Here is a 27,701-nt window from a genome sequence, read left to right as displayed (position 1 = left end):
TAGCATATTAGTTGCTGTTAACTATATCAAAGTACTTTTTATTAAAATTTCCATTTTATTCCTTAATTTATTTTATAGAAAGTTTCAATCCATATTATTCCCCAACTTCAAATTTGAAGTTGGGGAATAATATGGATACACTCTCTCTCTCTCTCTCTCTCTCTCTCTCTTTATGCTATCTGCTCTCTCAGCTGTTATTTTCTAGCATTTCCCCTGTTGCTCCTCAAACAGCTGTTGCATGTCACATAGGTGGCATCATGTCACCTGTGTGATGATTACATAGGTGATCATCATTATCATCACTCTCAACATGTGTCTTTGTATTTGTCTTAGTGAGTTGAATTCTGGAACAGGGGAAAGTAAGAGAGAGAGAGAGAGAGAGAGACAGACAGAGAAAATGTTAAGGTGGGGGGAGTGAACACTAATATAAAATCTGCATAGTGATAGGTCTATTTTTTATGCTGCTCTCACCCATGAAAGATTATTTGCATGCATACCTATAGTACATTTTGTACCAGGTATGGGACTTTACTCCCTATTTTTATCATTTTTTTAAATTTTATTTTTAACTTAATTTTTACATGGTCTGGAAACTCTGCTCTAGAGACCAAACATGAAACTTTTCAAGCCCTTTCAGGCCTCCAGTAGATGGGATGGTGGTCTCACTGAACGATGACACACACACCTCCCACCTAAAGACATCACAAACATCCATGTCCATGGTGTTATTCGAACCTGCAGCCTGTTGGTTGTAAAGCAGGTATGCTAACCACGCAGCCTACCGAGCTGGCAGAATTATGTTTGTTAGAGTTTATCAGTTTTAAAATGAGGTTGATTAGAAAACCAAAGTTTGCTATTGGAATTGGTAGCTCTATGGCAAATATAAAATTTAAGTGAGTGGTTTTAGGGACTTAAGAACAGAACCCTGAGGCACACCACCTTCCTTTTTTTTAAATGACTTCATTATATACAACTTGCTGGTATATTGGAGTGCTTAAGGTTAAAACCTGTATAACTGAGAGTACATAGCCTTTAAGGGAATGCAGAGAACAAACCAGGACTTCTGACCTAATGGCCTTCTCGTGGTGCATCCAGTTAAATATCTACCAGGATACTGAACGAATTCCCTACTGAGTGTTCCTGGTAAGATTTATGCAAGTATACTCGAGAAACAGTTGAGAAAGATTGTGGAAGGGAAGTTTGGTGAAGAACAAGCTGTATTCAGGCCAAGTAGAGGCTTTCAGGATCAGATTTTCACTTTACAACAAATATTCAAGAAATCATCGGAATAAAACAAAAATCTGTATTTTAGTTTTGTAGATCTGCAAAAGGTGTATGACAAGGTGCCAAGAGAAAAGCAATTCAAAGTACTACAGTTATATGGTGTCAGTGGGACATATATCAAGCAATACTTAGTCTTTATTTGAATTGTAAGTCAGCAGTTGGAATTGAAAAAAAGTACTGAAGATCGTTTGATGTTAAATCTGGTGTCAGTGAAGGATGTGCATTATCCCCTCTGTTATTCATTATCTATATGGATGTGCATTGTCCTTTCTGTTATTCATTATCTATATGGATAACATAATGAAGGAAAGTGGTATTAAACCTTTAAACCTGATATCAACATCGAAGATATTAATCTTAGGTCTTTACTTTATGCAGATAATGTTATAATTTTAAATAAATCCAGTACAAGTCTGCAAGATTTTCTAACTAAAATTGCCTTTAGGGACTTAAGAACAGAACCCTGAGGCACACCACCTTCCTTTTTTTAAATAACTTCATTATATATAACTTGCTGGTATATTGGAGTGCTTAAGGTTAAAACCTGTATAACTGAGAGTACATAGCCTTTGAGGAAGGGAAATTAAATATGGAAGTAGACAACAGAATCAACATAGCTGGTATGGTAAGAAGTCAACTGAATAGATTTATATGGAATAAGAGAGAAATTAATCAAAACACTAAATTAGCTGTATACAAGACAGTGTTCAAACCAATTTTATTTTATGGATCTGAGAGCTAGGTTAGAAATAAAACACTTGACTAAAGACTGGAGACCACAGATAAGAGTCCTGAGAAAGATTAGGGGCATGGACAGATGGCATCAATGGCAATATCGTATTAAAAATGTGGATAGAACTTGACATTGTTGGCATCCAGGAATGTGTTAGCAGAGCTGATCTCAGGTAGTAAGGTCACTTAAACAGAATGGAGGAGAAAAGATTAGCAAAGCAAGTGTTCTCTGCCAGGTTGGCAGGAAAAAGACCCAGAGGAAGACCAAGATATTGTTGGATTGATACAGTAAAAAGTGTCTTAGAAGACAGAAATATAAGATCTGATCATGTTGGAGTGTTGACAGATAACAGATTGATTTGGAGGAAAATTGTTGTTAGGAAGTTAGTAATGATGTAAGTTTTTCATGTAGTATTATGGCAATATATTCTGTAAATTCATGACATGTACCCCCGTGTGGGTACATGTCAGGAATTTGATGATGATGATGGTTTTGTGAGTGAGAGGCAAAAATAGAAGAGAGAGAGAAAATGTTTGTTAAGAAGTGTTCATGTCAAAAGTGAGTTAACAGTGTAGTGAATGCTTCTGAAAAAAAGTATGAAAAGAAGTGGTGCAGCAGAGGTACATAGAAATGAGTGCAGGTGATGGAAGTATGAATAATGAAAACAATTTCTAAAAAAAATAACACAGAAGTGGGGAAATAGCATACATGTAATCATTTGTAAGATAAATGCTTGTGGGCTTGTTTTTCTAAGAGGTTAGCAAATGATGTTAATAGGTAAAGGAATGTGTTAATAATTTTGTCCAAAACAGATGATTTTAAAAGTATGGAATATAGATGATATGATAGAGTTACTAGTAAAAGTGAAAAGGAGAGTGAAAGAATAGTTTGTGTGTTTCCAAGTTATGATAATAGTGAATTGATAAACGTGTCTGTGTTTTAGATGTATTTTGTGAATTCAATAGATGATGAGTATTGTTTATGACTGATCGAATGTGCTTAAATGGATGTTGAATTAAGGTGTCTGGAGTAAGTTTTGTTCACTAAGAGAATGAAAGCGCAAAATCAGGGAAACTAAGGCAAATGGGGGAAGGGAATGAACATGAGGTGAGATAGTGTGAAAATAAAAGAGAGAAGAGATCAGTATTTGTGGTTTCTCAGATCTTAAGGGCAAGGAGGTATGAGAATTAGTTTCCCAAATCTTGGGAAGCTTAACATACCATATTAATTTCAGTTAGGTTGGTGTTTTAAATCTGCTGTTGATTCCAAACAATTTATATTTGTTGTGGTGAAGCATAGTTTTTTTTTTCCCCATTTTATTCTGTGCATGGTATTTAAGGCATGGTCACCTAGACATGACTGACCATAGTTATGGTGGCAGATTATATCTGTGTGAAGTGACACAGATTATATAAAAATATATATTTTTAATGCTTTACTTTAATCCTGGTGACTCTCAACATGCCATTTGCTTACTACACTCCACTCAGGAGATCTTATACTAAATATTCTGAAAGATGCAACAAAAAAAAAGCAATTTTTTTTTCATTTTCCGAATGCTTTTTTAGCATTTGTCTAAGAAGAAGAAGAAGAATACATGCATATGCCACACACACAAACACAAACACAAAATAAAATATATAAAAGAATACAATAGTGTGAAGTGATACTATAGTCATATATACATATAAAAATATACAAATAAGCATAAAATTAAAATTGAATGTCTAAGTTCGACAGCATCTGTAGAAACTGTTATAAAGTCAGTTACAGGTCCTGTATAGGCTCTGTGAGGACAGTCAAACATGATATATATTGTATAGTTTGGCTATCCTACCACAGTCACAAGATGAGTTTGATCTCCCCCCCCCCCCCCCAAGTAAACAAGGATGCTCCACACCTACCATGGTTAGTGCAGACCATATTCCGTATTTAGGGAGGTCCATATTTTTTGAGGTAAGTCAAACTCTCATGGAGAGATGTTTGGGTTAAAGACAGTCTGCCATGGGGCTTGGGCACTCCATTCCATGTGTCATGCTATTGTTGCATCATAGCCCTCAGTGACAAGTCGTTGTGCCATTTTAATAGGTGGGTGTCTTGACTTAATCCTCTGCGATGTAAAGATGTTAATATCAGAGTGTATAGTGGATTCTGAAAAATTTTGTTATGTTTGCGAATCAAATTGTCTTGGCGTTGTAGTTGTGGCAGTTGTATGTGGCTCAGAACTGGTAGCCATTATGATTGAGTAGCCTTTATTGTTCCAGAAATGATACGAATTGTCTGATTCAGGATGGTATCAGTTAATTTAACATGTGCACTGTTCAGCCAAACAGCTAAGCAGTATTCAGCAATTGAGTAAATGAGATCCAGGGCAGATGTCCTTAATGTAGGAGCACAAGCTCCACAGGTTGTTCTGGCAAGTTTATGCAGTATGCTATTTCTAGTCCTGAGTTTGGCAGCAATATTGGAGAGAGATCTATTAAAGGAGAGGTTCTGTCTAGGGTTATGTCCAGATACTATGGATTAAATTTGTGTGGCAGTATGTTCCCATTTAGTGACACTCTTAAGATGTCACATGGCATGTTATTGTTCAAATGGAACATCATGTTTCAGTCTTGTAGTGCTTGGAATATGACACCAGTTCTCAAAAAAGTGGTTTAGCTCCCCCTTGGTCAGTATGTGCTCTATAGTACAGAAATTCTGGTGTTGGGATGTGATGCATATGTCATCAGCATATGCAGATTTTCTTGACGTTATCCTTGGTTGATCAGAAATATACAACTTCAATAGAAGTGGTGCCAGAACTGTTCTTGGCTTGCTCATATCATCATCTATATCTACCTGTATTGTTCTATCAGACAGAATAGCTTGATCAGACGGGTCATTTTTTACATTTCAGTATTTTAATGAGCTTGTATCATGCCATCCTCCATATGGTGTCATATGTGACCATCAAGTCTATAAAGACTGCACCAGTTTTAATGAATTTTTCGAAACCAGATTCTATATTCAATGGTAACAATGTTACCAATGAACTAGACAAATGGAATGGATACACAATGATACTTTTGGATTTTGCTAAAGCTTTTGACAGAATACAGCAAGGTAGACTGTTGCATCAATCGGAGAATATGGGTTTAGATTATAGAATATTAGCGTGGATAAGAGGGTGGTTGACTGACAGATATCAAAAAGTTGTATATGGGGGATGCAAGTCTGCAAGATTTAATATTTAAGTGGTGTACCACAAGGATCAATGCTTGATCTACTGTTATTCAATCTGTACATTAATGATATTGGGAAGGATTTGACAAGCGACATATAGTTATTTACTGATCATGCGAAGATAGGTAGGGTAATCAGGATTTCTGCTGATATGCAGTTTGCAGAATGATTTAAATAGGCTGGAATTATGGGCATGGAAAAATGGGTGTCAGTTCAATGTCAGTAAATGTAAAGTCATGCACTTCAGCGTAATTAGATATCCAGTGTTGGATTGTATTGGTTTGGATTTTGCTTGAAGAAACTGATGAGGCTACAGATCTTGAAGTGTTAGTAGATAGGAAGTTGAAGTTCAGAGGCCATGTAGCAAAGATTGCAAACAATAATTGCAATGCTGAAACGAACGGTTTCAGCATTGTAATTCTGGTTTCCGTTGTGATTCTGAAATATTTGAGAGAGAGAGAGAGAGAGAGTGTGCAAAGGATAGTTTTAAAATGATATCAGGATTGTGGAATACTGATTATGAAGACAGATTGAGAATTTGTAGACTGTAGACACTAGCCAACAGGAGAAAAAGAGATGATATGATTGAGACCTACAAATTTCTGAAAGAGTCATACAGGATTTCAGTTGAGCGGTGCGTGATTGGAATGGATTCCCATTGGATGCTGTGAGTGCAAGCAGTGTGAATGAATTCAAGAATAAGTATGATAGCTGGTGTGTGTGTGTGTAGTATGTAGCCTCTCTCATTGAATCCCTGGCTTCCTGGAGGTCTCTTAATAATAATAATAATAATATATGAGTCATTAAGATCCAAACTTGACTTCTGCGCCTAGGCCTGAAACCGGCCTTTTCATGAGCAAGATAGAGAGAGAGAGAGAGAGAGAGTTTCAGGAAATAACAACATATACTAAAATATTAATTAAAAAACTTTAATCAGTACTTTCCTATATTTCGGCAATGTTACATTACCATCTTCTGGGATCATAAAGCTATGATGTGTGCACGCAGGTACTAACAATGAGCAAATGAGGCTGAAGAAGGCAACTGAAATTTGGTCCTAGAGTCTTAAAGGTGGTCCCCCTTAGCAGGCTAATTTGGGTTGTCTTGGCTGTTGGGCTTATGTTCTTAGGATGCAATCTTTCCAAATTTGGGACAGTCTCATGCACTTAAATTTGTTGAGGTTTGGGAAGTTTTTTAGAGCTGAGGCTGATTCCAAGAATAATCTTTCATTAATACAAATTAGGTAGATATTGAATCCAACATTATTTCAAAGCCAAATAGAGAAACTACAAGAGTTTTGTGCTGAATTTATAGAAACTATAAAAGTTTCGGCAGATCCAAGCGTAAGCAAACTTTTCATGACGGGCAACTCTTAGTAAAGGTGGAGCAAGCTCCCATCACTATCCTTAGTATTTCCCATAATGTAAAACACATCTCCTAGCGGACATGTATGACGTTCTACTTTATGGGGGAGCGGCCACTACCCAGACTGGTTTCAACTGTTTTTGAGGTCTCGTCAGTGGGAGCCAGACCTAGATGTCATGAAAGGTTTACTTATCCTTGGATCCTCCAAGGATAAGTAAACTTTTATAGTTTCTATATATTCGGCATGAAACTTTTGTAGCTTCTCTGTTCGGCTTTGAAATAATATTGGATTCAATATCCACTTAATTTGAATAATTGTGCATTGCTGAAGTGAAGACTTTTGGCTCTCTTATTTCAGTAATTCTTTGGTGTCTGATGAGACACCTTTTTTGGCAATTCATATGGTAGTATGGAAGTATAAGTTCTGCATCACTACAACCTCAGTATTTACATACATCTGGGTCTGGCTCCCAGTGACAAGACCTCAAAAAAGGGTGAAACTGGTCTGGGTAGTGGCCCCCCCTCCCCCATAATGTATAACATCATACATATCCTCTGGGAGATGTTTTACATTATGGGAAATACTAAGGATAGTGATCAGAGCTTGTTCCTTGACTACGAGTTGCTCCTGTCATGAAAGGTTTGCTTATGCTTGGACCTGCTGAAACTTTTATAGTTTCTATATATATGTTTCTCTATTTGGCTTTGAAATAATGTTGGATTCAATATCCACTTAATTTGAATAATTGTGCATTGCCGGAGTGAAGCCTTTTGACTCTCTTATTTCAATTTGCTGTGGTGTAGTAAAGTGGCTTTCTTCCAGCGTATTCTGTAGTGGGTATCTAGTGCATTGTCAGCAAGTCCCGAGTGGCTGTATTGGTGAAACCAGATGTAGTCTTTGTGTTCGGATATCCTGATATTAGCTGTCCTGCCTGTTTGGCCATAGTAGGACAGTTTACAGCTGCAAGGGAGCTGGCATACTCCAGATAGGTCTAAGGGAAAGTGGCTGGTCTTTGGTGGAGCGGATAAGAGAATTTTTAAGAGATTTAGGATTTTTGTTAGCTTTTCAGATATGTCCAGGATAGAAGGAATTGTGATAGATTAGCATAATCTCTGTTATGAGGGGTGGGTTAACTGGTTTTAATATTTTCCGGATTTTTTTGGGGGGGATTGTAGCCATTGGCTAAGAAGGTGTTAAGGATATGGTTAAGTTCAGTAGTTAGAGCATTGTTATCTGAACAGTTTAATTTAGCCTTGTTATGTTATATAGGGTTTTTATAATCCCATATTGTTGGGGAGGGAGTGATTGCTGGTGAATGTATCTTCCTCTATGGGTTAGTTTTCTATAAACAGATAAAGCCAGGGGATCCATCAGGCTGACGTGTAATCAGAGTGTCTAGGAAAGCAAGACCGTTATTGTTTTCCTTATCTAAGGTAAACTGTATCCTCGGATGGTGATTGTCTAAGTGTGTTAAGCAGTTGTGGGGTGCATCTAAGCCATGTGGCTAAATAGTGAACACATCACCCATGTGCATAGCCAAACAGTGGGTTTTTGTGAAGCTGAGTTTAAGGCTTTTTTTTTTAAAAGGTCTCCATAAAGAAGTTGGCCAGGGGAGAGTGGAGAACTCATGGCTATTCCCTCCATGTGTTTGTAGAACTTTCCTTGCTAAGCAAAATAGCCTGAGTTCATGGTGAACTGAAATAGGGCTGAGATTAGGAGGAAATTTGGCTTGGAGGAGATCCAAGGTATCTTTGAATGGGACATTCATGAATGAGGAGGAGACATTGCCTTCTCTAGCTTCATTTGCTCGTTGTTAATGCCTGCATGCACATATCATAGTTTTATGTTCTCAGAAGGTGGCAATGTAACATTGCCAAAATATAGGAAGGTATTGGTTAAAGTTTTTTAATTAATATTTTAGTATACGTTATCATTTCCTGAAAAATTTAGTCATGTGTAACCAACATATAAGTTTATCAACAAGAAAAAAGAGAGAGAGAGAGAGAAAATCAATAATAATAGTACTAATTCTATTGTAAATAAGTGTTTCTAATAGCTTAGGACAGACACTGAGCAGTGCTATAGCTTTTGGGTTTATCAGCAGGCTTTGCAGGTTTCAGGGTGGCTATTATCTTCAATTTTTTAAATTCTGCTGGTAATCTGCCGTTCTGTAGAATGAGAAGAATTTTGTCAGCCATACCATTGTATTTGATCCAGAATTTTTTAAAAATTCAGGGTGAATATTATCAAATCCAAGTGCTTTACTAATTTTCACTCCCTGCAGTGCAGAAAGAAGTTCTTCTTTGGTAAACGGATTTGATAGATCAGTCGCTTCAGAACAACCTTCTTTAAGGCTGGTCAGTTCCTTCCTAATTATTTTAGTGTTATTTTTTCTGATTTAGCTCTGGACAGATTCACTATCTGATTGGCAATACAGTTGGCCCTAACAGCAGCTTTCACTTGTGGGGTGATGGGAATTACCACCCAACTTTTTAAGGAGACTCCATGCCTTCCTGCTTGAATGTTTCAAGTTCAGCCATTCAGTGGCATCAATCCATTTTGTTGTTTCTCGCTTCATTTAAACTATCAGTAAGATCATCTGTGATGCCTACATGTTTTCTATTCAGAAAGTCATTATAAAGTGCTTCACTGGTTTTGCTCCAGCTAGGTATATATTCTTTTCTAGCACCTCTAGTCATGTGTTTTTTGGCTATAGAAATTACTATTTTCACAAATCTTTGGTAGTTACAATGTTGTGGTGGAATCCAGTGCACATTTTTATCAAGATCTGATGAGAAGCTATTCCAGTTTGCCTTAGCAAAATTCCAATGTGGCATTGATCTAGTTTCAGTAATTGGAATTTGAGGCCCACCTCAATAAAGACCGGGTTGTGTTGGCTGTATGGGAATCTTCCTATAACATGATGTCTGATCAGCACTGGGAGGGCCCCCCCCTTTGATTGGTTGCAACAAACATAAGTCAGGATTGGTGCCTCTGTTCCATCTAGCCAAGTGAAAAGTGCAATTATCTTTGAGAATGAAAATCAGCTGTATGTTGTTTGCATCTACCCACTCAGCTAACTTGGCACCATTTGCATCAGTTTCTCTATAACTCCATTGGGTATGATGACTATTAAAGCTCCAATATAAAGAGCAGGGTGCATTAAGTGGCAAAACTTCATCAGACCAGTTTGTAGACTAATTATTTTTAAGTCTTTAATTACTATGGTAACTGTAGATATGTTTGAAACATTGCTATCAGAAATGAATCAGACCTTAGTAAGTGAATTTAGGACATAGGCGGCTAGCCCCATACAATTATTCTGCTTCCCTGATGATTTCACTTGGACTCATCTGAGAATATAATTGTGCTGCAGCTTTGAGGTATAGGTACTGTTTGGTATCATGTATCCTACGATGTAATTTGATAGCTTTAACTGGGTTAGCAACATTATTTGTTATTAGTCATTTCTCACTACAATGGTCCCTTTTTGAGTGCATTGATGCTTTATTCTGAACTTAACTGTAACTTGCTGTAGTGAGGGAGTGATCTAATGGCATTATACATATACAACTATCCATCCAATTTTCATTCATCAGAGATGGGTTGAATCCCCTAATTTAGGGGCTTTAACCTTCCTCCCAGCCAAGGTGGATGAAACAGTGACACCAAATTGTACTTCTTATCCATGTTATTCAACGGGTGTTATAGAATCATATCCAGATTGAGTTGGACATCTATAGATATCATGGCCAGTTGGAGGGGGGGAATAAGCAATTAATGCAGCCAGCTTGCCACTCCTCTGCTGCATCCCCTAAAGATGAATATTTTATGTCCGTAAATATATATATGTTCACAGGGCTGTTTTGCCTGTTATCTGAGTTTCCAGAAGGGGGAACCTTCCATCACTGTATGAAACTGGTTAACTCACCTTTAATTAAACCCTTGTAAAAGTTCTTTGCATCATTTGCGTATAATAGAGTAATTAAATATCATATTTTAGATACCTTATATAGTTGGCTTTTAATTCTACTTCATTCTAATTCTTATAATTGTCTGATTATATTTTTTCACATATGTTGTATATTTAGATGAAAACTTCAGCAAAGAGTTTCGTACCCCATGCATAGTATTTGCTGGACATCCATCACTAAGATTTGGCGATAGTGTTCATTTTATGGAGCTTTGGGGAAGTAATCCTAATAATGTTGTAGTTTTCACAGGTAATTATTTTGAATGTTTTAATTCAGTATTAACTATATGCAGTGAGGTATATGACATCTGACCTTTCCAAACTGACCCAACATTCATATATCAGTTGTTTGGTGTCCATTATTTGTATTTATATATATATATATATACTCTCAGGTCTCTTTTTATGTGGATCTTATAATATTATCCATATTATCTATATTATCTATATTAATATTGATCAGATACGAGACCTTTCGACATTTCTGCGCATGTCAACAAAAGGAAAATGCATTCTGATAATAGGGTAATCCAGCATTTCCCAAACTTTTCCAATGATGGAACACTTCACAAATCCTGAAATTTTCATAGAACACCTTGGTTATTTTGTAATATATTAATTAATAATAAATTGTTAATTTGCACTACGTGCTGGGCCACTTGCATTTAGCGGACGCTTAGTGATCGCCGATACTTTATAGTTTACTATACTATATATTCGGCAAGAAACTCTCTGATTCCAATCTTTGAGTTTCTTATTCGGTTTTAAAACAATGTGGGATTTAATATCCCCTTAATTTAAATAATGTTTTTGTTGCCGAAATGAAGCTTATTAGCTCTTTATATTTAAGTTAATTTAGCTGCTTTATTATTAATTAATTAATGATTGATCATTAATAATTAATTAAACATCAATTTTACATAAACATCGTTGAATTAATTTGTGCTGATTTTCATTGACATATCTCATTCTGATCACCAAAAATTTATAATATTATAAGTACGAGTGAATGCAGACTTTTTCTCCTGTGTGCTGGTAGTTTTCTCCTCCTTTTGTACATCCTGGAGATCGCTTTTGTAGGCTGGAGGTGGATGAATCACTATCTGTTGCGTCACAAACACCTTCAGTAAAAGATTTCTTAACACCAAAATTAAACAAAGCCTCTTGTCTCTTATTCATATTAAAATTTAAATCTGTAGGCCTATTACTTTTAAAAAATCATGGCACTACGGTTTCGAAACAAGCACTTTCACTCAACAATACGAACTTGTGAAGAAAGTATTCAGTATTACTAGATCTGAGAACTGGATACAGACTACCTTCATCTTCAATTTCAGTGGAAAAATTTTCTTTATACTTCCTTGCTGATTGGTCACTAACATTTGCAACACAGATGTTATTTCATTCAGTTTTGAGAACAGAGGATACAGCGCACATTGTTGTAATTGGCTTGCAGGCAATTTTTATGACCGTCGTAAACAGCGATATTCCCTTTCCCGAATATAGAAAGGTTTCAATGTGTGAAAATTAACGATAATTCATGAATACTTCCATGTTTAAAAATGCACGTCTTGGTCACTATTGCTACATTTGCTACATCTGTGTAGCAAATGTGTAACATTTGCTACACAGATATTATTTAGATGTTCTGGGTCTGAGCTTTTCGATATATTCATGGATGTTATAATATTCTCCTCAGAATATTTCCACTATAACATATTTATTCATGAAAAATGCTTAGAAAACTAAAATGACAAATTCCAGGAGAACTTATTATTATTAATATTATTAAACAAGACCTCATGGAGTCAAAGACTCATCTAGGACAACTTCATCGCATGACAACTTCTCGCGGAACACTTATTCACCTTCCATTGAACACAGTTTGGGAAACCCTGGGGTAATCAATCCGTATCACACGGCAGAAAATTAACTTCTCTTTTATGATCATTGTAGTTTTTAAAGTGGTAACTATTTTGCTTGTATAAATTTTACCTATAAAGCACGTGATTTCACATGTTCTTGACCAATTCGTTCATCTGCATTGTACATAATGAACAACGTGTTACAGCACATTCTGGCATAACGTGATAACATGTGAGCAGTGAGTGTTTTTGAAGTTTAATTTTTCATGTGAGTAAGTGTTTGTCTTTTTTTATTATCGAAAGTCTAAATTTTACTAATTGTTATTTTAAAGATTTAATTTGGCCTAATGGAGAAAAAAAAAGCACCGAAGAAAAGCAATTTCTTTGGAAATAAAAATTGCAATTTTAGATCGCTTAGCAAAAGGAGAGGGATCTATGGCAATTGGTAAACATTTTAATTTAGGCGAGTCTACTATAAGAGCAATTAAAAAGAATGAAATCACGGTGAGAAAATCTGTCATTTCTGGCACAAAACTAAGTGCCAAATTATCATCGTACTCAAGAGATGCTTTATTAGAAAACATGGAACGAGCACTCTTAATTTGGATTGAAGAATTAACTCAAAGTAGAATTCCTATAAGTGGTTATTTAATTAAACAAAAAACTCTTTGGTTTTATGAACAGATGAAGCAATTGGAGCAGTCTATTTCTGCTTCCCAGGCTGATAAAGAATTTTCGGCTAGCAAAGGATGGTTAACCGGGTTTTTAAAAAGGAATGCACTTCATAATGTGAAGATTACAGGTGAGGTTGCAGCAGATAAAGAAACAGCCAAAATTATTGAAGATGGTGAATATTATTCCAATCAAGTGTTTAACGCTGATGAAACAGGATTGTTTTTGAAGAAAATGTCTAGTTGAACTTACATTGCCAAGTCTGAGAAAAAAGCAAGTGGGTTTAAAGCAAGCAAAGATTGAGTAATGTTGTTATTTTGTAGCAATGCATCAGGAGATCGAATGTTGAAACCCCTCCTAGTAAATTGATTTCTAAGACCACGTGCTCTAAAAGGCAAAGATCTAAAACAGCTGCCAGTACATTGGATGGCTAATACAAATGCCTGGGTAAATGGTTTTTACACTGTATTTACTGAATGGTTCAATAATTTAATTGCTTTGTACCAGAAGTGGAAACATATATGAAGCAAAAAGCTCTCGATTTTAAAGTTTTATTAATTGTTGACAATGAACCAAGTCATCTGCGTTTAGAACATCTAAATGTGCAGGTAGTGTTTATTCCACCCAATACAACAAACATTATTCAGCCATTAGATCAAGGCATAATTGCTACTTTTAAAAAATATTACGTTATGCACACTTTTCAATTTATATTGGATAAACTAGAAAATGAATCATTAACAGTAACTGACATTTGGAAAAAATTTTCTATTTTGGACTGCTTAAATCATGTTGCATCTGCTATTGCTGAAATAAGACCACAAAATTTAAATGCCTGCTGGAAAGCATCTTGGCCTGGATGTAACCATCCAAACATCTATATTATCAGCTGAAATGATTACTTTGGCACATGAAATTGGTGGGGAAGGTTTTGATACATTTAGCCAGAATGATGTAGACAAATTGCTTGTGAATAATGCCTTACGTGATGATGATATTATTGGATATCGATTAACTTTAGATATTGTTGAAGATCCAGAAAACGATAGTGAAGCAGAAGAAAAACCTGTCCCCCTCACTGCAAATATAATTCGAGAAGGTCTTCACAGTTGGAAAAAAGAAATGCTTTGTTCCAACTGTGCAATAAATTGGAAAAACATTTTCTTGTTAATGACACAAATTCTGAACGAGCCTTTAAATTCCAACGTGAGCTGAAGAACTGTTTGTCTGGATATCGTGAGCTGTATAAAAAATTAGTGAAATCATCATTGCAAAGTTTAATTACTGATTACATTGTCATAAGAAAAAAATCAGCAGAGAATGAGGGTGAAGCTAATTCTGTTTGTGAAGAACCATTGCCTTTACCTTGTAGATCTGATGCACTGACTATCTCTTCTGGTGATAAAAGTGATTTTGCACCAGTTCATAAACATTGCCGAATATTGTCTAATAGCGATGATAATTCCGATGACCGAATGTAAAAAAAAAAAAATTTGTTACTTTTCAATAAAATTAAACGAATAAAGCTTTAAAACAAACTTAGGCATTCTTATTTTCCTGAATTTTCATAAACTTTTTTTATGCGATTTTAGGTTTATCTTAATTCATAGCTTTGGTTTTATGTGGTTTTAGAAAATTATGGAACGTTATCCCTAATTTTTCAACGTAGGTTAGGCCTTTTTTGTGTGATTTTTTATATGCGGATTTCTGTGGAATGTATCCACCGCATAAAAAGAGACCCGACTGTGTGTGTGTGTGTGTGTGTGTGTGTGTGTGTGTGTGTGTGTGTGTGTGTGTGTGTGTGTGTGTGTGTGTGTGTATAAATCACTGAACACACATATAAAGTTTATTAATAATTACAAAAGATATTTTTCTTTGAAATCCACAGGTCATCTTCAGTAAACTAACATTCAGAAAGGTAGAATAGTGGATTTCAAAAGATACGAGTGACATGCTAGAGTAGAACAGTATAGTAGATATAAGTTTGATAGATAAATAATAATAAGAATAATTTAATGATTGCAATTAATTAATAAAGATCAAACTTTCCCCATTGACAGGTAAGAAATGGTCATTCCTTTTTTAAGTTAGAGCAATGCAAAAGCACTTCAGTGGTTTCTTTGAATAAGCACTGAAATTTAAAATGGAAACAATTTAAGACTGTTCCTAGCTCAAAAGATTCTGCGGTGCATGTCAGTTCTGTGCTGCACTAGTCAAGACGTTTCATGCTTTTATACATAATGTTTGATTGATATACTTGCACTATCTTCTCATAGTGCAAGTATATCTAACTTAGTTTGCAATCCTTCTAAGGAATGGGGACGAACGATGTTCGTCCCTGTTCCTTGGAAGGATTGTCGATGCAGAGATCGTGGGAGCATGCCGAGGAGTCCTTGGGAGATCACCGGTTAAGGAATTGTCCAGCGGAGCTGAGTTCCTGATTACCGCAGAGACAGCTAAGCCTTGCCAAGCCAGATGACCAGTGAATGGCGAGCACCTGTCTTCGTCACCAGAAATATATCCAGTCCGGACCATTCAGTGGGGTAATGCAGACAAGCAGAACGGAAGTTGGACCTGGAGGTGGTGTTATATTGTGATATGTATGATGTTCTAATAGTTCCCCAGCAATTGGTAAAGTAGAAACTTTAATCTGTTTAGTGAATGCATAAAAGAAGAAAGACTGTAATTATTAGTTGGACATTAAGTTTAGAAGGTTGTGAATTTTATGCAAGGACTTTAGAGACATAGTTTAAGAGGGCAGTGTAACTCTGAGACATGAATGAAGAAATTAGGGTTAATTTTAATGTCAATGAATGAATAACCTTTAGGCCAAAATTTATTCATGATATGTAATCTGACTAGAGAGTAATTAAATGTTTTCTTTAGACTCAATAGGTGACTTGCCTGATTTCATTTTCTATTGCACCACTCACAAATAATCGAACCACGGCAGGAGGTAATTTATAGGGGCGGCTACGACTGCAAACTAAGTTAGAGATAGATGAGGTTTGAACTACTTCATGTAGTTTAAGAAATCAGGGATAGTGTGCTATGCTAAGTTCTGGTTCTTTGATTTTTCATTGTTCAGAAATCTAAGATTCAGGGTGGCGCAGTATACACCAGCACTGAAACAAAGGAATTGCCATTGTCCATTGGGAATCTCTTTGTCTTCTACCCACATGCAATATCCTTAAAGTTGTTAACGGCCCAAAGTATATGTTGAGACTGCATAAATTAAAGAGTTAATGAAGTATAATTGAGGTTCCAACAGAAAGTGTTGAATTAAGGAATTAATAACGATATAGAATTGAAGTAAATATTATAAGACAAGTAAGAAGAAATATAAGGAAAGTGAGGACATAACACTTACTTCCCTCCTTCTTAACTCAGTAATATCATATCTGAGTAGCAAACCTACAATTTTTACTCTCTCTCTCTCTCTCTCTGACATTTCGTTCTCACTTCTTCCAACAGATCTTTCATATCTTCTCTCATACTATATTTGTTGCTACTGAAATTATTAGTACCTTCCAGAACTACCCTCTCTTTTACTTTTCTTTTTGGTTTTTCAATTATGTTTGTCACATCTTTAATTATCGCTCCCGTGAAAATAGAAGTGGTGACTCCTGCGGCAAGTGCAAATTTTAAGAGTGAATCACCATACCATATCATCTCTTTTTTCCTAGATTTTAACTGATTACCTTGTTGTTATTAATATTATGATTACCAAGTTCAGTGCTTTCCTGCTCGTTCTTGTTCAGATCCTTTTTCTTAAACGTTTTTCCACTTTTTCTAATTCTCTGATCATTCTTTTAATAATTTCTTTTAATCGAGATATTTCTAATGTCAGCTTATCCTTAAAATTATCTTCATCACTGCAGCAGCGTTTTTATTCATCAGGACAAATGTTCTCCTCAACAATTTGAGCTTTTAGACACTGCCTTATTGTGATGAGTTTTCAGTGCCATTCTTAAGAGTTGTAAAATCTAATAATATTTCTGCAATTATGTTGTAAAATGTTGAAGTACAATAATTTAACTAAAAAAAACTACAATAATATACTAAAAATACACCACTAAGTCTAAGAAAACATTCAATAAATCAACAAAAATCGCAGATCTTTCAGGAGCTTTCTAACGGCTCTTTTCACCAGATGGCCTCAAACCATAATTTCAGTGCTCTTGCATGATAACTTTTAAAACCTGTTCAAATGAGCAGCTTAAGTTGATTCATCAAATAAATTCCATATCTCACTGCTGCAATCACTGCTACTTCAAACATTCCTAGGGATCATCCTTTCCATAGCATCATTCTCGTCTCTCTCTCCCTTCCCTCCCTCCCTCCCTCATAAGAATTTCACTATTGACATACAGAATCCTTCAAATGCTTTGACATATCCAAAAGTATCACATCAACTTCCCTTTTCCAACTCTGCAGTGTGGTAACTTTATTATAGAATGTGAGCAAACAGATAAATCTGCACCTAACTTCAACGAAACCATTCCAAAAATCATAAAAGTCCCTTCCATACCACCACTCTCCCTCTATCTCTCCCTCCATCATAAGAATCTCTCTATTGACATGCAGAATCCTTCAAATGCTTTGACATATCCAAAAGTATCACAGGACATCAACTTCCGTTTTCCAACTCTGTAGTGCAGTAACTTGATTATAAAATGTGAGCAAACTGATAAATCCACACCTAACTTCAACGAAGCCATTCCAAAATCATAAAAGTCCCTTCCATACTGCCATTTTCTCTCTCTCTCTCTCTCTCTCTCGTTTCTTGTCATAAATTCTTGATTTCCCATTTTATCTATATGACCATGGCCAGTCTTTAATGTAGCCACCCTAACATACCTAGTCTTCTTGGCTATTTATATTTACTATTTCACTAAACAGTTTTTCTAAGCATTCTTTAACCTAACATCACATTCATTTAAGTCCATCCTGCAGGTACACATCCACATCAGTATACTGCACATCATTTTCTCCTGCACAGTCCGCATTGTTCAGTGAAATAGTAAATATAGAGAGACTAGGTATGCTAGGGTGGCTATATGAAAGATTAGCCATGGTCGTGTACACTAAAATGGGAATTTGAAATTTTTATGACACACACACAAAGAGAGAAAGAGAAAGAATGGTAGTATGGAAGGGATTTTTATTTTTAGCATGGCTTTGTTGAAGTTAGGTGTGGCTTTACATGTAACTGTACTGGATAGATAAGAAGTATGAATTCAGATATTTCATGAGCTTATGCTGCCCACCTGGCCTTGTCGACTAAGTTGTTAGCATTTCCACTCTACAATTAACAGGCTGTGGGTTTGAATCCTGCCATGGGTATGGATGTTTGTGTGATTATAGGTGAGAAATGAATGTCATCACCTGATGTGAGACCACCACCCTGCTTATTGAAGGCCTGAAGTGGCTTGAATAAAGTTTGATATTTGGTCTCTAGAGCAGAGTTTCTGGATTATGTAAAAAAATGAAAAAAAATATATCAAATTGATAAAAAAAATATAAAATAAAAATATGCAAAGAAATTAAAAAACTTACAGAAATAGAACTTAAACATCAGAACCTTTTCAGTTTAAATTATCAGAAGTAATTGGAATCCTAAATGTTTTACTCCAGTGTAAAACATTTAGGACTCTAAGCCAAAGCAACTAAGGATAGGATGCTGTATTATTGGATGCTGAGAGGAGACCTCCACATAGCCTTTAAAGGAATGCGGAGAACCGACCAGGGCTTCTGACCTAATGTCCAATCCTCACCTTCTCGTGGTGCACCCTGTTGGGTATCTACTTTGATACTGAACGAACGAGGATGGGCTGGCAATTTGGGATTTAGCCGACCAAATTGTATTCTTATTGGTTAAACCAAAATAAAAAATGATGGTACAACATGACAAAATTTCATGCCGGCTGGGGCGTCGCCCGGTTAAACAATGCCCCCGTTGTTTTCGCCAGGGAACCAGGGCGAACAGCGAAAAGTCAGCTACTGGAACAAATCTGAAAACAAACCCCAACTCAACATCACCAGAGTTAAAGATCGGTACTATCAACGTAAGAAGCCTGAATGGCAAAGAAATGGAGCTAGCTGAGGAATTAGATAAGTACCAGATCGACATAATAGGGGTGACTGAAACAAAAAAGACCAAAACTGGTGAGATCTTTCTGAGCAATAAATACAAAATGTTATATTCAGGCAATAACAATCAAGGAAAAGAAGGAGTAGCCATAGTATTCAACACAAAATACGAGGCTAATCTTCTTGAATGGCAGTCAGTCTCAAGTAAAGTAATGTGGGCAAATATGAGAATGGGGAACTGGACAATGAGACTTATTTGTGCCTATGGTCCCACAGAAGGTTCTACTAAGGTAGAAGTGGAGGAATTTTTTGAGGCTTTAGAAAAAGCAACTGACACAATGAAAAAGGAAAAGTTGGTCCTTGTTGGGGATCTAAATAGTAGAGTAGGAAATGATTGTGAGACATACAAAAATATTTTGGGAAAATTTGGAGAAAAGAGCAAAGCTAATAATAATGGCAAATATCTGTTGGATTTCTGCTCAGGACATGGACTGGTTATTACTAACACCATGTTCCAACATAAAAATGTGCACAAATTCACATGGAGAGAAGAGGCTAGGAATAACAAAAGTCTCATTGACTATGTTATTGTTGATAGTGATGTTTTCTCCCTGGTGCAGGACACCAGAGTGTACAGAGGATTTGAAATTGGAAGTGATCACTATTTAGTCTTGAGCAGGATAAAATTGAATTTCATATTGAAAAGAATAACATGTAAGAAAGTTTTAAAGCGAATAAAAGTTGAGCAGCTCTCAGATGTAAACTGTAGACTAAAATACAGAAATATTATTGAAAAGAAAATGAAAGAGTTTGAGAACAGGAATCAAACCTTGGAGATTCAGTGGCAAACTCTGAAGGAAACATTGATTGATTCTGCCAGAGAGGCATGTGGTGAGGTTGTGTGCAAAGATAAAAAAATCAGAACTCCCTGGTGGACACAGGAAGTTAAAGAGGCAGTGAAGGAAAAGAAGAAAGCATATCAAAAGTTCCTGGCAAATAAGTCAGCTTTTACTCTTACAGAATACAGAGACAAATGTAAGAAAGCTAAACAGTGTGTAAAACTAGCTAAACAAAAGTCATGGGAGGACTTTGGCAAGAATATAGAAAATAAATATCAAGAAGGTGGCAAAATATTCTGGAGGTTGTTGAAGAAACTTAGGAATGGAGGAAAGAGTGCTGTAAAAGGAATTAGAGATGATAAAGGTGAAATGAAAACAGGAGAAAAAGATATCCTTGAAGTATGGAGTAATTACTTTGAAATACTGCTAAATGAAACAAGCAGTGATGACAGCACAGTGATAAAAAACACTGACCAGGCATGCAGTCAGGAATACATATCCATACTTGAAGTAGAAAAAGCCATCAAAGGCTTGAAATGTGGAAAGGCAGCAGGAGTAGATGATATTCGACCAGAAATGCTGAAGTATGGTGGTATAAGAGTCTTACAGTGGCTGCACTGCATAGTTCAGAAAGCCTGGACAGAGGGACGAATTCCCGATGATTGGAGTAGAGCTCTCATAGTACCCATATATAAAAAGGGAAATAAAACTGAGTGTGAGAATTACAGAGGTATTTCCCTACTGAGTGTTCCTGGCAAGATCTATGCAAGTATACTTGAGAAACGGTTGAGAAGAATTGTGGAAGAAAAGCTTGGTGAAGAACAAGCTGGATTCAGGCCAAATAGAGGCTGTCAGGATCAGATCTTCACTTTACGACAAATAGTCGAGAAAGCATGGGAATATAACAAAGATCTGTATTTAAGTTTTGTCGATTTGGAAAAGGCATATGACAAGGTGCCAAGAGAGAAGCTATTCAATACGCTGCAGTTATATGGTGTCAATGGGGCATTATATCAAGCAATACTTAGTCTTTATTTGAGTTGTGAGTCAGCAGTTAGAATTGAAGGAAGTACAAGAAGATGGTTTAATGTTAAATCTGGTGTGAGACAAGGATGTACATTATCCCCTCTGTTATTCATTATCTATATGGATCACATTATGAAGGAATGTGGTATTAAACCTGATATCAGAATTGGAAATGTTAATGTCAGCTCTTTGCTTTATGCAGACGATGTTATACTTCTAAATAAATCCGTTACAAGTCTGCAAGATTCTCTGACTAAATTGAATAGCTGTTGTAATAGATATGGTATGAAGGTCAGCAATAAAAAGACAAAGACAATGAAAATAGGCAGAATCATTGAAAATGTCAACTGTGTTGTGAATGGAGAACCTGTGGAACAAGTAAAACATTTCAGCTACTTAGGCACAATTTTTACTGAAGATGGTAAACTAAATATAGAAATAGACAACAGAATCAGCAAAGCTGGTATCGTGGGAAGTCAATTGAATAAATTCATATGGAATAAGAAAGAAATTAATCGGGACACTAAATTAGCTGTATACAAGACTGTGTTCAAACCAATTTTAACTTATGGATCTGAGAGCTGGGTCAGAAGTAAAACACTTGACCAAAGACTAGAGACCGCAGATATGAGAGTCCTGAGAAAGATTAGAGGCGTGAACAGATGGCATCAATGGCAATATCATATTAAAAATGAGGATATTAGGAAAGAACTTGACATTGTCAGCATCCAGGAATGTGTTAGCAGAGCTAATCTCAGATGGTATGGTCACTTGAATAGAATGGGAGAGGAAAGATTAGCAAAACAAGTGTTCTCTGCCAGGTTGGCAGGAAAACGACCCAGAGGAAGACCAAGATATAGGTGGATTGATACGGTACAAAGTGCCTTAGACGATAGAAATATAAGATCTGATAATGTTGGAGTCTTGACAAGTAACAGACTGATTTGGAGGAAAACTGTAGATAAGAAGTTAGTAATGATGTAATTTTTTCATGTAGTACTGTCATATCCTGTACACCCCTTGAGGGTACATGGCAGGAATTTGATGATGATGATGATGATGCTGTATTATCTTTATTAATGTGATCTCACACACAAAAGGTTGTAAACTGATTGTATGTTAAAATACCATGGATGGGCTAAATCAGATAATTAGGTATCCCTCACCTTAGAAACTATAACATGGTATTTTGTTTCAAGCCAATTCAGTAAACAGGATGATGGTCTCACATGATGATAAAAATCACCTACCACCTGATGCTATATTATGTCTGTTAACTGTTGGATTTCCACTTGGTTAGACTATAATAAATTTAGTTTAATCCTTTACCAAAGTGTAGGCAAACAAAATTTGCCCCTGAAGTAGTTCAGGACTGAAGCAACTCGTAGTAAAGGTGGCCCAAGCTCTCATCACTCCTTGTCTCAGTATCTCCCATAATGCAAAACACATATCCTTGTGGACATGTATAAAGCTGTGCATTAAGGGAAGGGCCACTACCCAGACCAGTTTCGACCTTTATTGAGGTCTTGTCAGTGGGAGGCAGACCCAGAAGTAGTGATACTAAGGCAGAAACAATGAAGAGGTCATATTTACTTATATGAATTGCCAAAAGGTGTACCACCTTATTATTAATTTACTCTGGATTTAGAGAAAGATGTTGAAAGTTTATTTTTCAGTTGGTTAGACTATAATAAATTTAGTTTAATCCTTTACCCAAGTGTAGGTAAACAAAATTTGCACCTGAAGCCAGTTCATTACTGAGGCTACTCATAGTAAAGGTGGACCAAGCTCTCATCATTCCTTGTCTCAATATCTCCCATAATGCAAAGCACATCTTCTTGCGGACATGTATAAAGCTATGCATTAAGAGGTCTATGACCTCTCCATTGCTTCTGCCTTAGTATCACCACTTCTGGGTCTGCCTCCCACTGACGAGACCTCAATAAAGGTCGAAACCGGTCTGGGTAGTGGCCCTTCCCTTAATGCATAGCTTTATACATGTCCGCAAGGAGATGTGCCTTGCATTATGAGAGATACTGAGACAAGGAGGGATGTGAGCTTGGTCCACCTTTACTACGAGTTGCCTCAATCCTGAACTATTTCAGATGCAAACTTTGTTTGCCTACACTTGGGTAAAGGATTAAGCTAAATTTATTATAGTCTGTTAGCTGTATTTTATAGTTAGCTTGCTTCCCAGAAACTCGTGTTTATTTCTTTTATTTTTCAGAAGAAAAGTTGCTATCCTCTAAGCAGGGACAAAGATAGATGGTATGATATAAAAATGAAATGTAAGAAGAACGCATGGTGTCCCCACTGTTATTTGTAATCTATGCAGATCACCACATGAAAAGCCATGCCCAACCTGGTATCAAATCAGCAATATTCAGCTGAGCTCTTTCTTTCATGCAAGTGATGTTGTACTCCTAATTAAATGAAAATCAAGTACAAGTTTCCAGGGGCTCTTCAACTAAATTAAATAACTGCAGTAACTTACAGACTAAAAATTGGCAACAACATAAAAAAAAAAATCTTCATTTTGAGCAGAATACCTATAGAGCAAGTAAAATATTTCAGTTCTTTAGACACAGTTTTAGTGATGATGGCAAATTAAATATGGAAATAGATAATAACACAAGCAAAGTTGCCGTGGTGGAGAACCAATTGAATTGATTTATATTAACTATAAGAACGATTAGTCAAATCATTAGACTATTTTGAATATCAGTGTTCAAACTAGTTTTAACTTACGGATCTGGAAATTGGGTTGGAAATAAAATAGTTAATCAAAGACTAGTTAGTAATCACATATAAAAAAAATTCTGAGGAAAAGTGAGGGAGTGCAAAAGTCTCATTGATCCAGAATCATATTAAAAGTGAAGATGTTAGCAAAGAATTTAACACTGTTAGCATTCAAGAATGTGGTATTTGGTGTGGTGTGGTGACGTAATCCAATGTGAGAGGATAGGTTAGCAAAACATGCATTTGATGCCCCACCTTCAGGAAGACTAGGTGGATTGATGCATTTAGTAGTTAGAAGACTGAGATATTAAGATCTGACAGGTATTGGAGTGCTGACATATTAAGATGAATTTGGGGAAAAAAATTGTTTTTAAACTAGTAATAGTGTAAACTTAATCATGTAGTGCTATTATAGCATGTTATACCCATAGAGGCTGCATGTCAAGACGTTGATTATTGTCCTCAAGTGATATTCATTTAATCCTCTCTTAAACATGCAATCACTGCTTCAGTAATCTCTTGTTAAAAAATCATATTCCATTTATTTCAAACAGTTAAAAATTAATTTTGTATTATGACTTTATTCTTCGCTGTGTATTTATTATGCTATCTCATAGACTCTGGTTCATTTCAACAAACTCTTATGATTCTTTTACACAGAGAAAAAATTCCCAGTACTACCTACTGCTAATAATAACAATAATATCCTGAACTAACATATAAGCTTCAGTTGCACAACTCAACAAATTATAACTAACAAACCAGTTTTCATAACTGTCATGATAGAATCTCTTTAGGCATTTAATGAATCTTTTCTAAATACCTTTAATTCTCTTGACATCTCTTAAAAATCTGGCTGGACAGAGTTTGTTGACAATCAAAGTAAGAGCTAGGTTTTTTTCTCACAGAGCAGTGAGTGAGTGGAATAGTTTGCTTTTAGGGGTAGTGAGTTCATCTAGTGTGAATGAATTTAAGGGAAGTTATGACAGCTGGGCAATTTATAGCCTTCCTCGATGAATCCTTGAATCCGTGGAGGTCTCAGAAAGATGATGAATTTTGATTGTTAGTAAATTAAAATGACCAAAAATTATTGGCATATTTTAGACATGGAAGGAATGCGATTGTTAGGGGTGTGTGACACTTTTTTTTATTTTTTTAAAAAGATTATTTTATTGATATAACATAAATACCGATAATTAAATTTTAACTCTGTGAAAGTTAAAATTTATAGATCTGATTGTTCTCCATAGACTACAAATATGAGTGCACTGAATAAATTATAATGAACAGATGGCATCAATTACAGAATCATATTAAATATAGTACAAAGGTATGTGCGATATTATTTGACATTATTGTATATAATGTTATAAATATCATATATATTGTATATAATTGTATAGTACTGTCATTGTGTTCTATATATCTCTTTAAGTTATATACCAGGAAGTCCTGAAGAACAAAAGTAGTGATGAACTGCGGGGGATACTTCATTCACAACCACTTGGTTTTTTCAAGACATCTCTAAACACTCCTTTCTGTGTTCCCATCTATCATGTTTGGTAACCTGAAAAGAATCCCCCCCCCCCACACACACACATAGATTTTTCTTTATGTTACTGATATTTCTGTGCATTCATGTGTGTGTGTGTGTGTGTGTGTGTGTGTGAGAGAGAGGGAGAGTCTTAATGATGATATACTTTAAATACTAAAATGATAATTATATTTTAGAACCAGATTTTCCATATTCAGATGCCATTGGACCATACCAGCCACTTGCAATGAAGGTAAATATTGATGTCATTTTTTTGATTTTTTTAAATCATCTTTCTATTGTTTGATTGATTGATATAACATAAATACTGATTTTATTGACTAACAAACATTTTCAAAATTGTAAATGGTTAGGAGCATGACTACCCAACCAGTTACAGTTTTGATTCTAATAAAGTCATAAATGTTTGTCCATCACATTAATTGATCTGACCAGATAAGTATTACCATCTGAGCTATAGTACCGTGGAAAAGTATTCTGCCAAAAGTTTCAACTACAGAATTCAGAATATTGCTGTATATGTTTGGTTGTTTATTCTTCTATGCCAGCATATGATTTTCATTTTAATAGAACTAAGACTGTATGTTAGGGGTATGTTAGTACTGCGTGGGCCATGGAGTTTTTTTGCCTACAGAAGCCATATTCTTTGGTAAGCAGAAACAGTGGTCTCACACCATACAATGAAATTCATTTCTCACCTAAAGACAACACAAACATTTATGCCCATTTGAACCTGCATCCAGTTGGTTGGAGTTCACTTGACCAACCAGAATGGCAGCAGGTGTTATACATGCTAGATTATATTTGTGTTGTGTTAAATCAATATATGTTGTGCATGTTGGTCTAATGCAGTGTTTCTCAAAGTGGTACGCATACCCCCCCCCCCCCCGGGGGGGGGGGTACATGAAAGGTCATTAGGGGATACGTGCCAATTTTCAGCTATACATAACTAAAGGAGTCATTATATTTTTCAACAAACAGTGCAATTAGAGACAACCGGGATAAAACAGAACTAACTAACCCCTCTCCAACAGAAACTGCTATGTAGACCAAGCAAAACCATATGTTGTCAGTAGAACATATGGTTTTGCTTGATACCACCCCTGTCATTAACGTGTTAAAACTAAGAAATATATAGTGAATGTGTTTCAGATATTATGGAATTCGGTTGAAGGGAATTAGCATTTCATCTCAACTGTTGAAATACTAATATGTCTTTGGTTCACACAATCTTTTGTTAATACCGCACCAATCATATGCAGTTCTTTGCTGCTCTACGTATCTCAAGTCCTGTAAATTACTGGTAATTTTTGCTTGAAATAATCGGAAAGAAGATGATGCTATTTGTGTAGATGACATTGACGATGCACACAAAGAAACTGTTCTTGATGCCAAAAGTAGTGATAGCGAATAGAAGCTTCTTGGTAAGTTGCACCATTTTCAGTTTTTTTCTGAAAACTTTAGTTTCTGAAAATTCCCGCCCGTATCTCGCAACACGATTTTTTAGCTTTAATTTTGGGAAAAAAGTTAGAGTTATATTCGAGTAAATACAGTATTTTTTTTTAGCTTTCAAATTCTTACGTATGGATCATTGGTTAAAGATTGGATTTATGAAGCCCCCCAAAAGAGAGCAATATAGCAAACACAAGTAGCCTGTAAGTGACAAGAAAACGTTGATATTGCATCTGGATCAAATGAAATTGATGAGTGTGTCATCTGACATCTCTAGAGAACCAAAATTTAAAAATAAATCATATTTTTTGTTTACATGAACATATAAATTCAAATAAAATAGATATTTAATTTTAATTAATATTTTAAATTAATTATTAATTTTAATGAATTAATTTTAATTAATTATTTTGTAATTAATGAATTTATTTATTTTTAATTAATTAATTATGGGGTACTTGGTAATAGTGAAAATTTAAGAAGGAGGTACATGAATATCTGAAGTTTGAGAAACACTGGTCTAATGGATTGTCACATCATAATAGGTCAAAGAAGTAAGCCAGTGTTTTGCCCTTAATTCCTGAGGCATTCTTGATAGCAATTAAAATGTGATAACAAAATGCATACACACATATATGAAATACTTGTTAATGTATATCCTTGAGATGCAGTCAAAGGTGGCCAGTTTTGTTGTTATTTTTGGCAGAGGATGACAGTCTCCTAGATCTCTCATAGTTTCTTACAATCAGATTAACAAAAAAGAAAACAAAAACTTAAATGCTGACCTTTTTAAGATATCATACAACATATCTATTAACAGAAAGCAACATCTCCTCAATACAATAAACTATAAAAAAAAAAGCTTTAAAAAAGTAGCAA

General features: G+C 35.6%; 1 protein-coding gene across 2 annotated transcripts in view; it reads left to right on the top strand.

Moving 5' to 3' along the window:
• Nucleotides 1–27,701, top strand: part of IntS9 (integrator complex subunit 9) — a 405,017-nt gene that overhangs the window by 243,077 nt on the left and 134,239 nt on the right. For both annotated transcript variants that reach the window (XM_090391326.1, XM_090391327.1), the window contains exons 12-13: nucleotides 10,700–10,831; nucleotides 25,547–25,602. In XM_090391326.1, the coding sequence (XP_090247452.1) occupies nucleotides 10,700–10,831; nucleotides 25,547–25,602 (188 nt within the window). The remainder of the gene's footprint in view (nucleotides 1–10,699; nucleotides 10,832–25,546; nucleotides 25,603–27,701) is intronic.

Source organism: Typopeltis vanoorti, chromosome 4 (assembly GCF_054136105.1).
Source record: "Typopeltis vanoorti isolate ZY-2024b chromosome 4, IOZ_Tvanoo_1.0, whole genome shotgun sequence".
In the NCBI taxonomy this organism is placed as follows: domain Eukaryota; kingdom Metazoa; phylum Arthropoda; class Arachnida; order Uropygi; family Thelyphonidae; genus Typopeltis; species Typopeltis vanoorti.
This window is presented reverse-complemented; position numbering and strand designations above follow the sequence as displayed.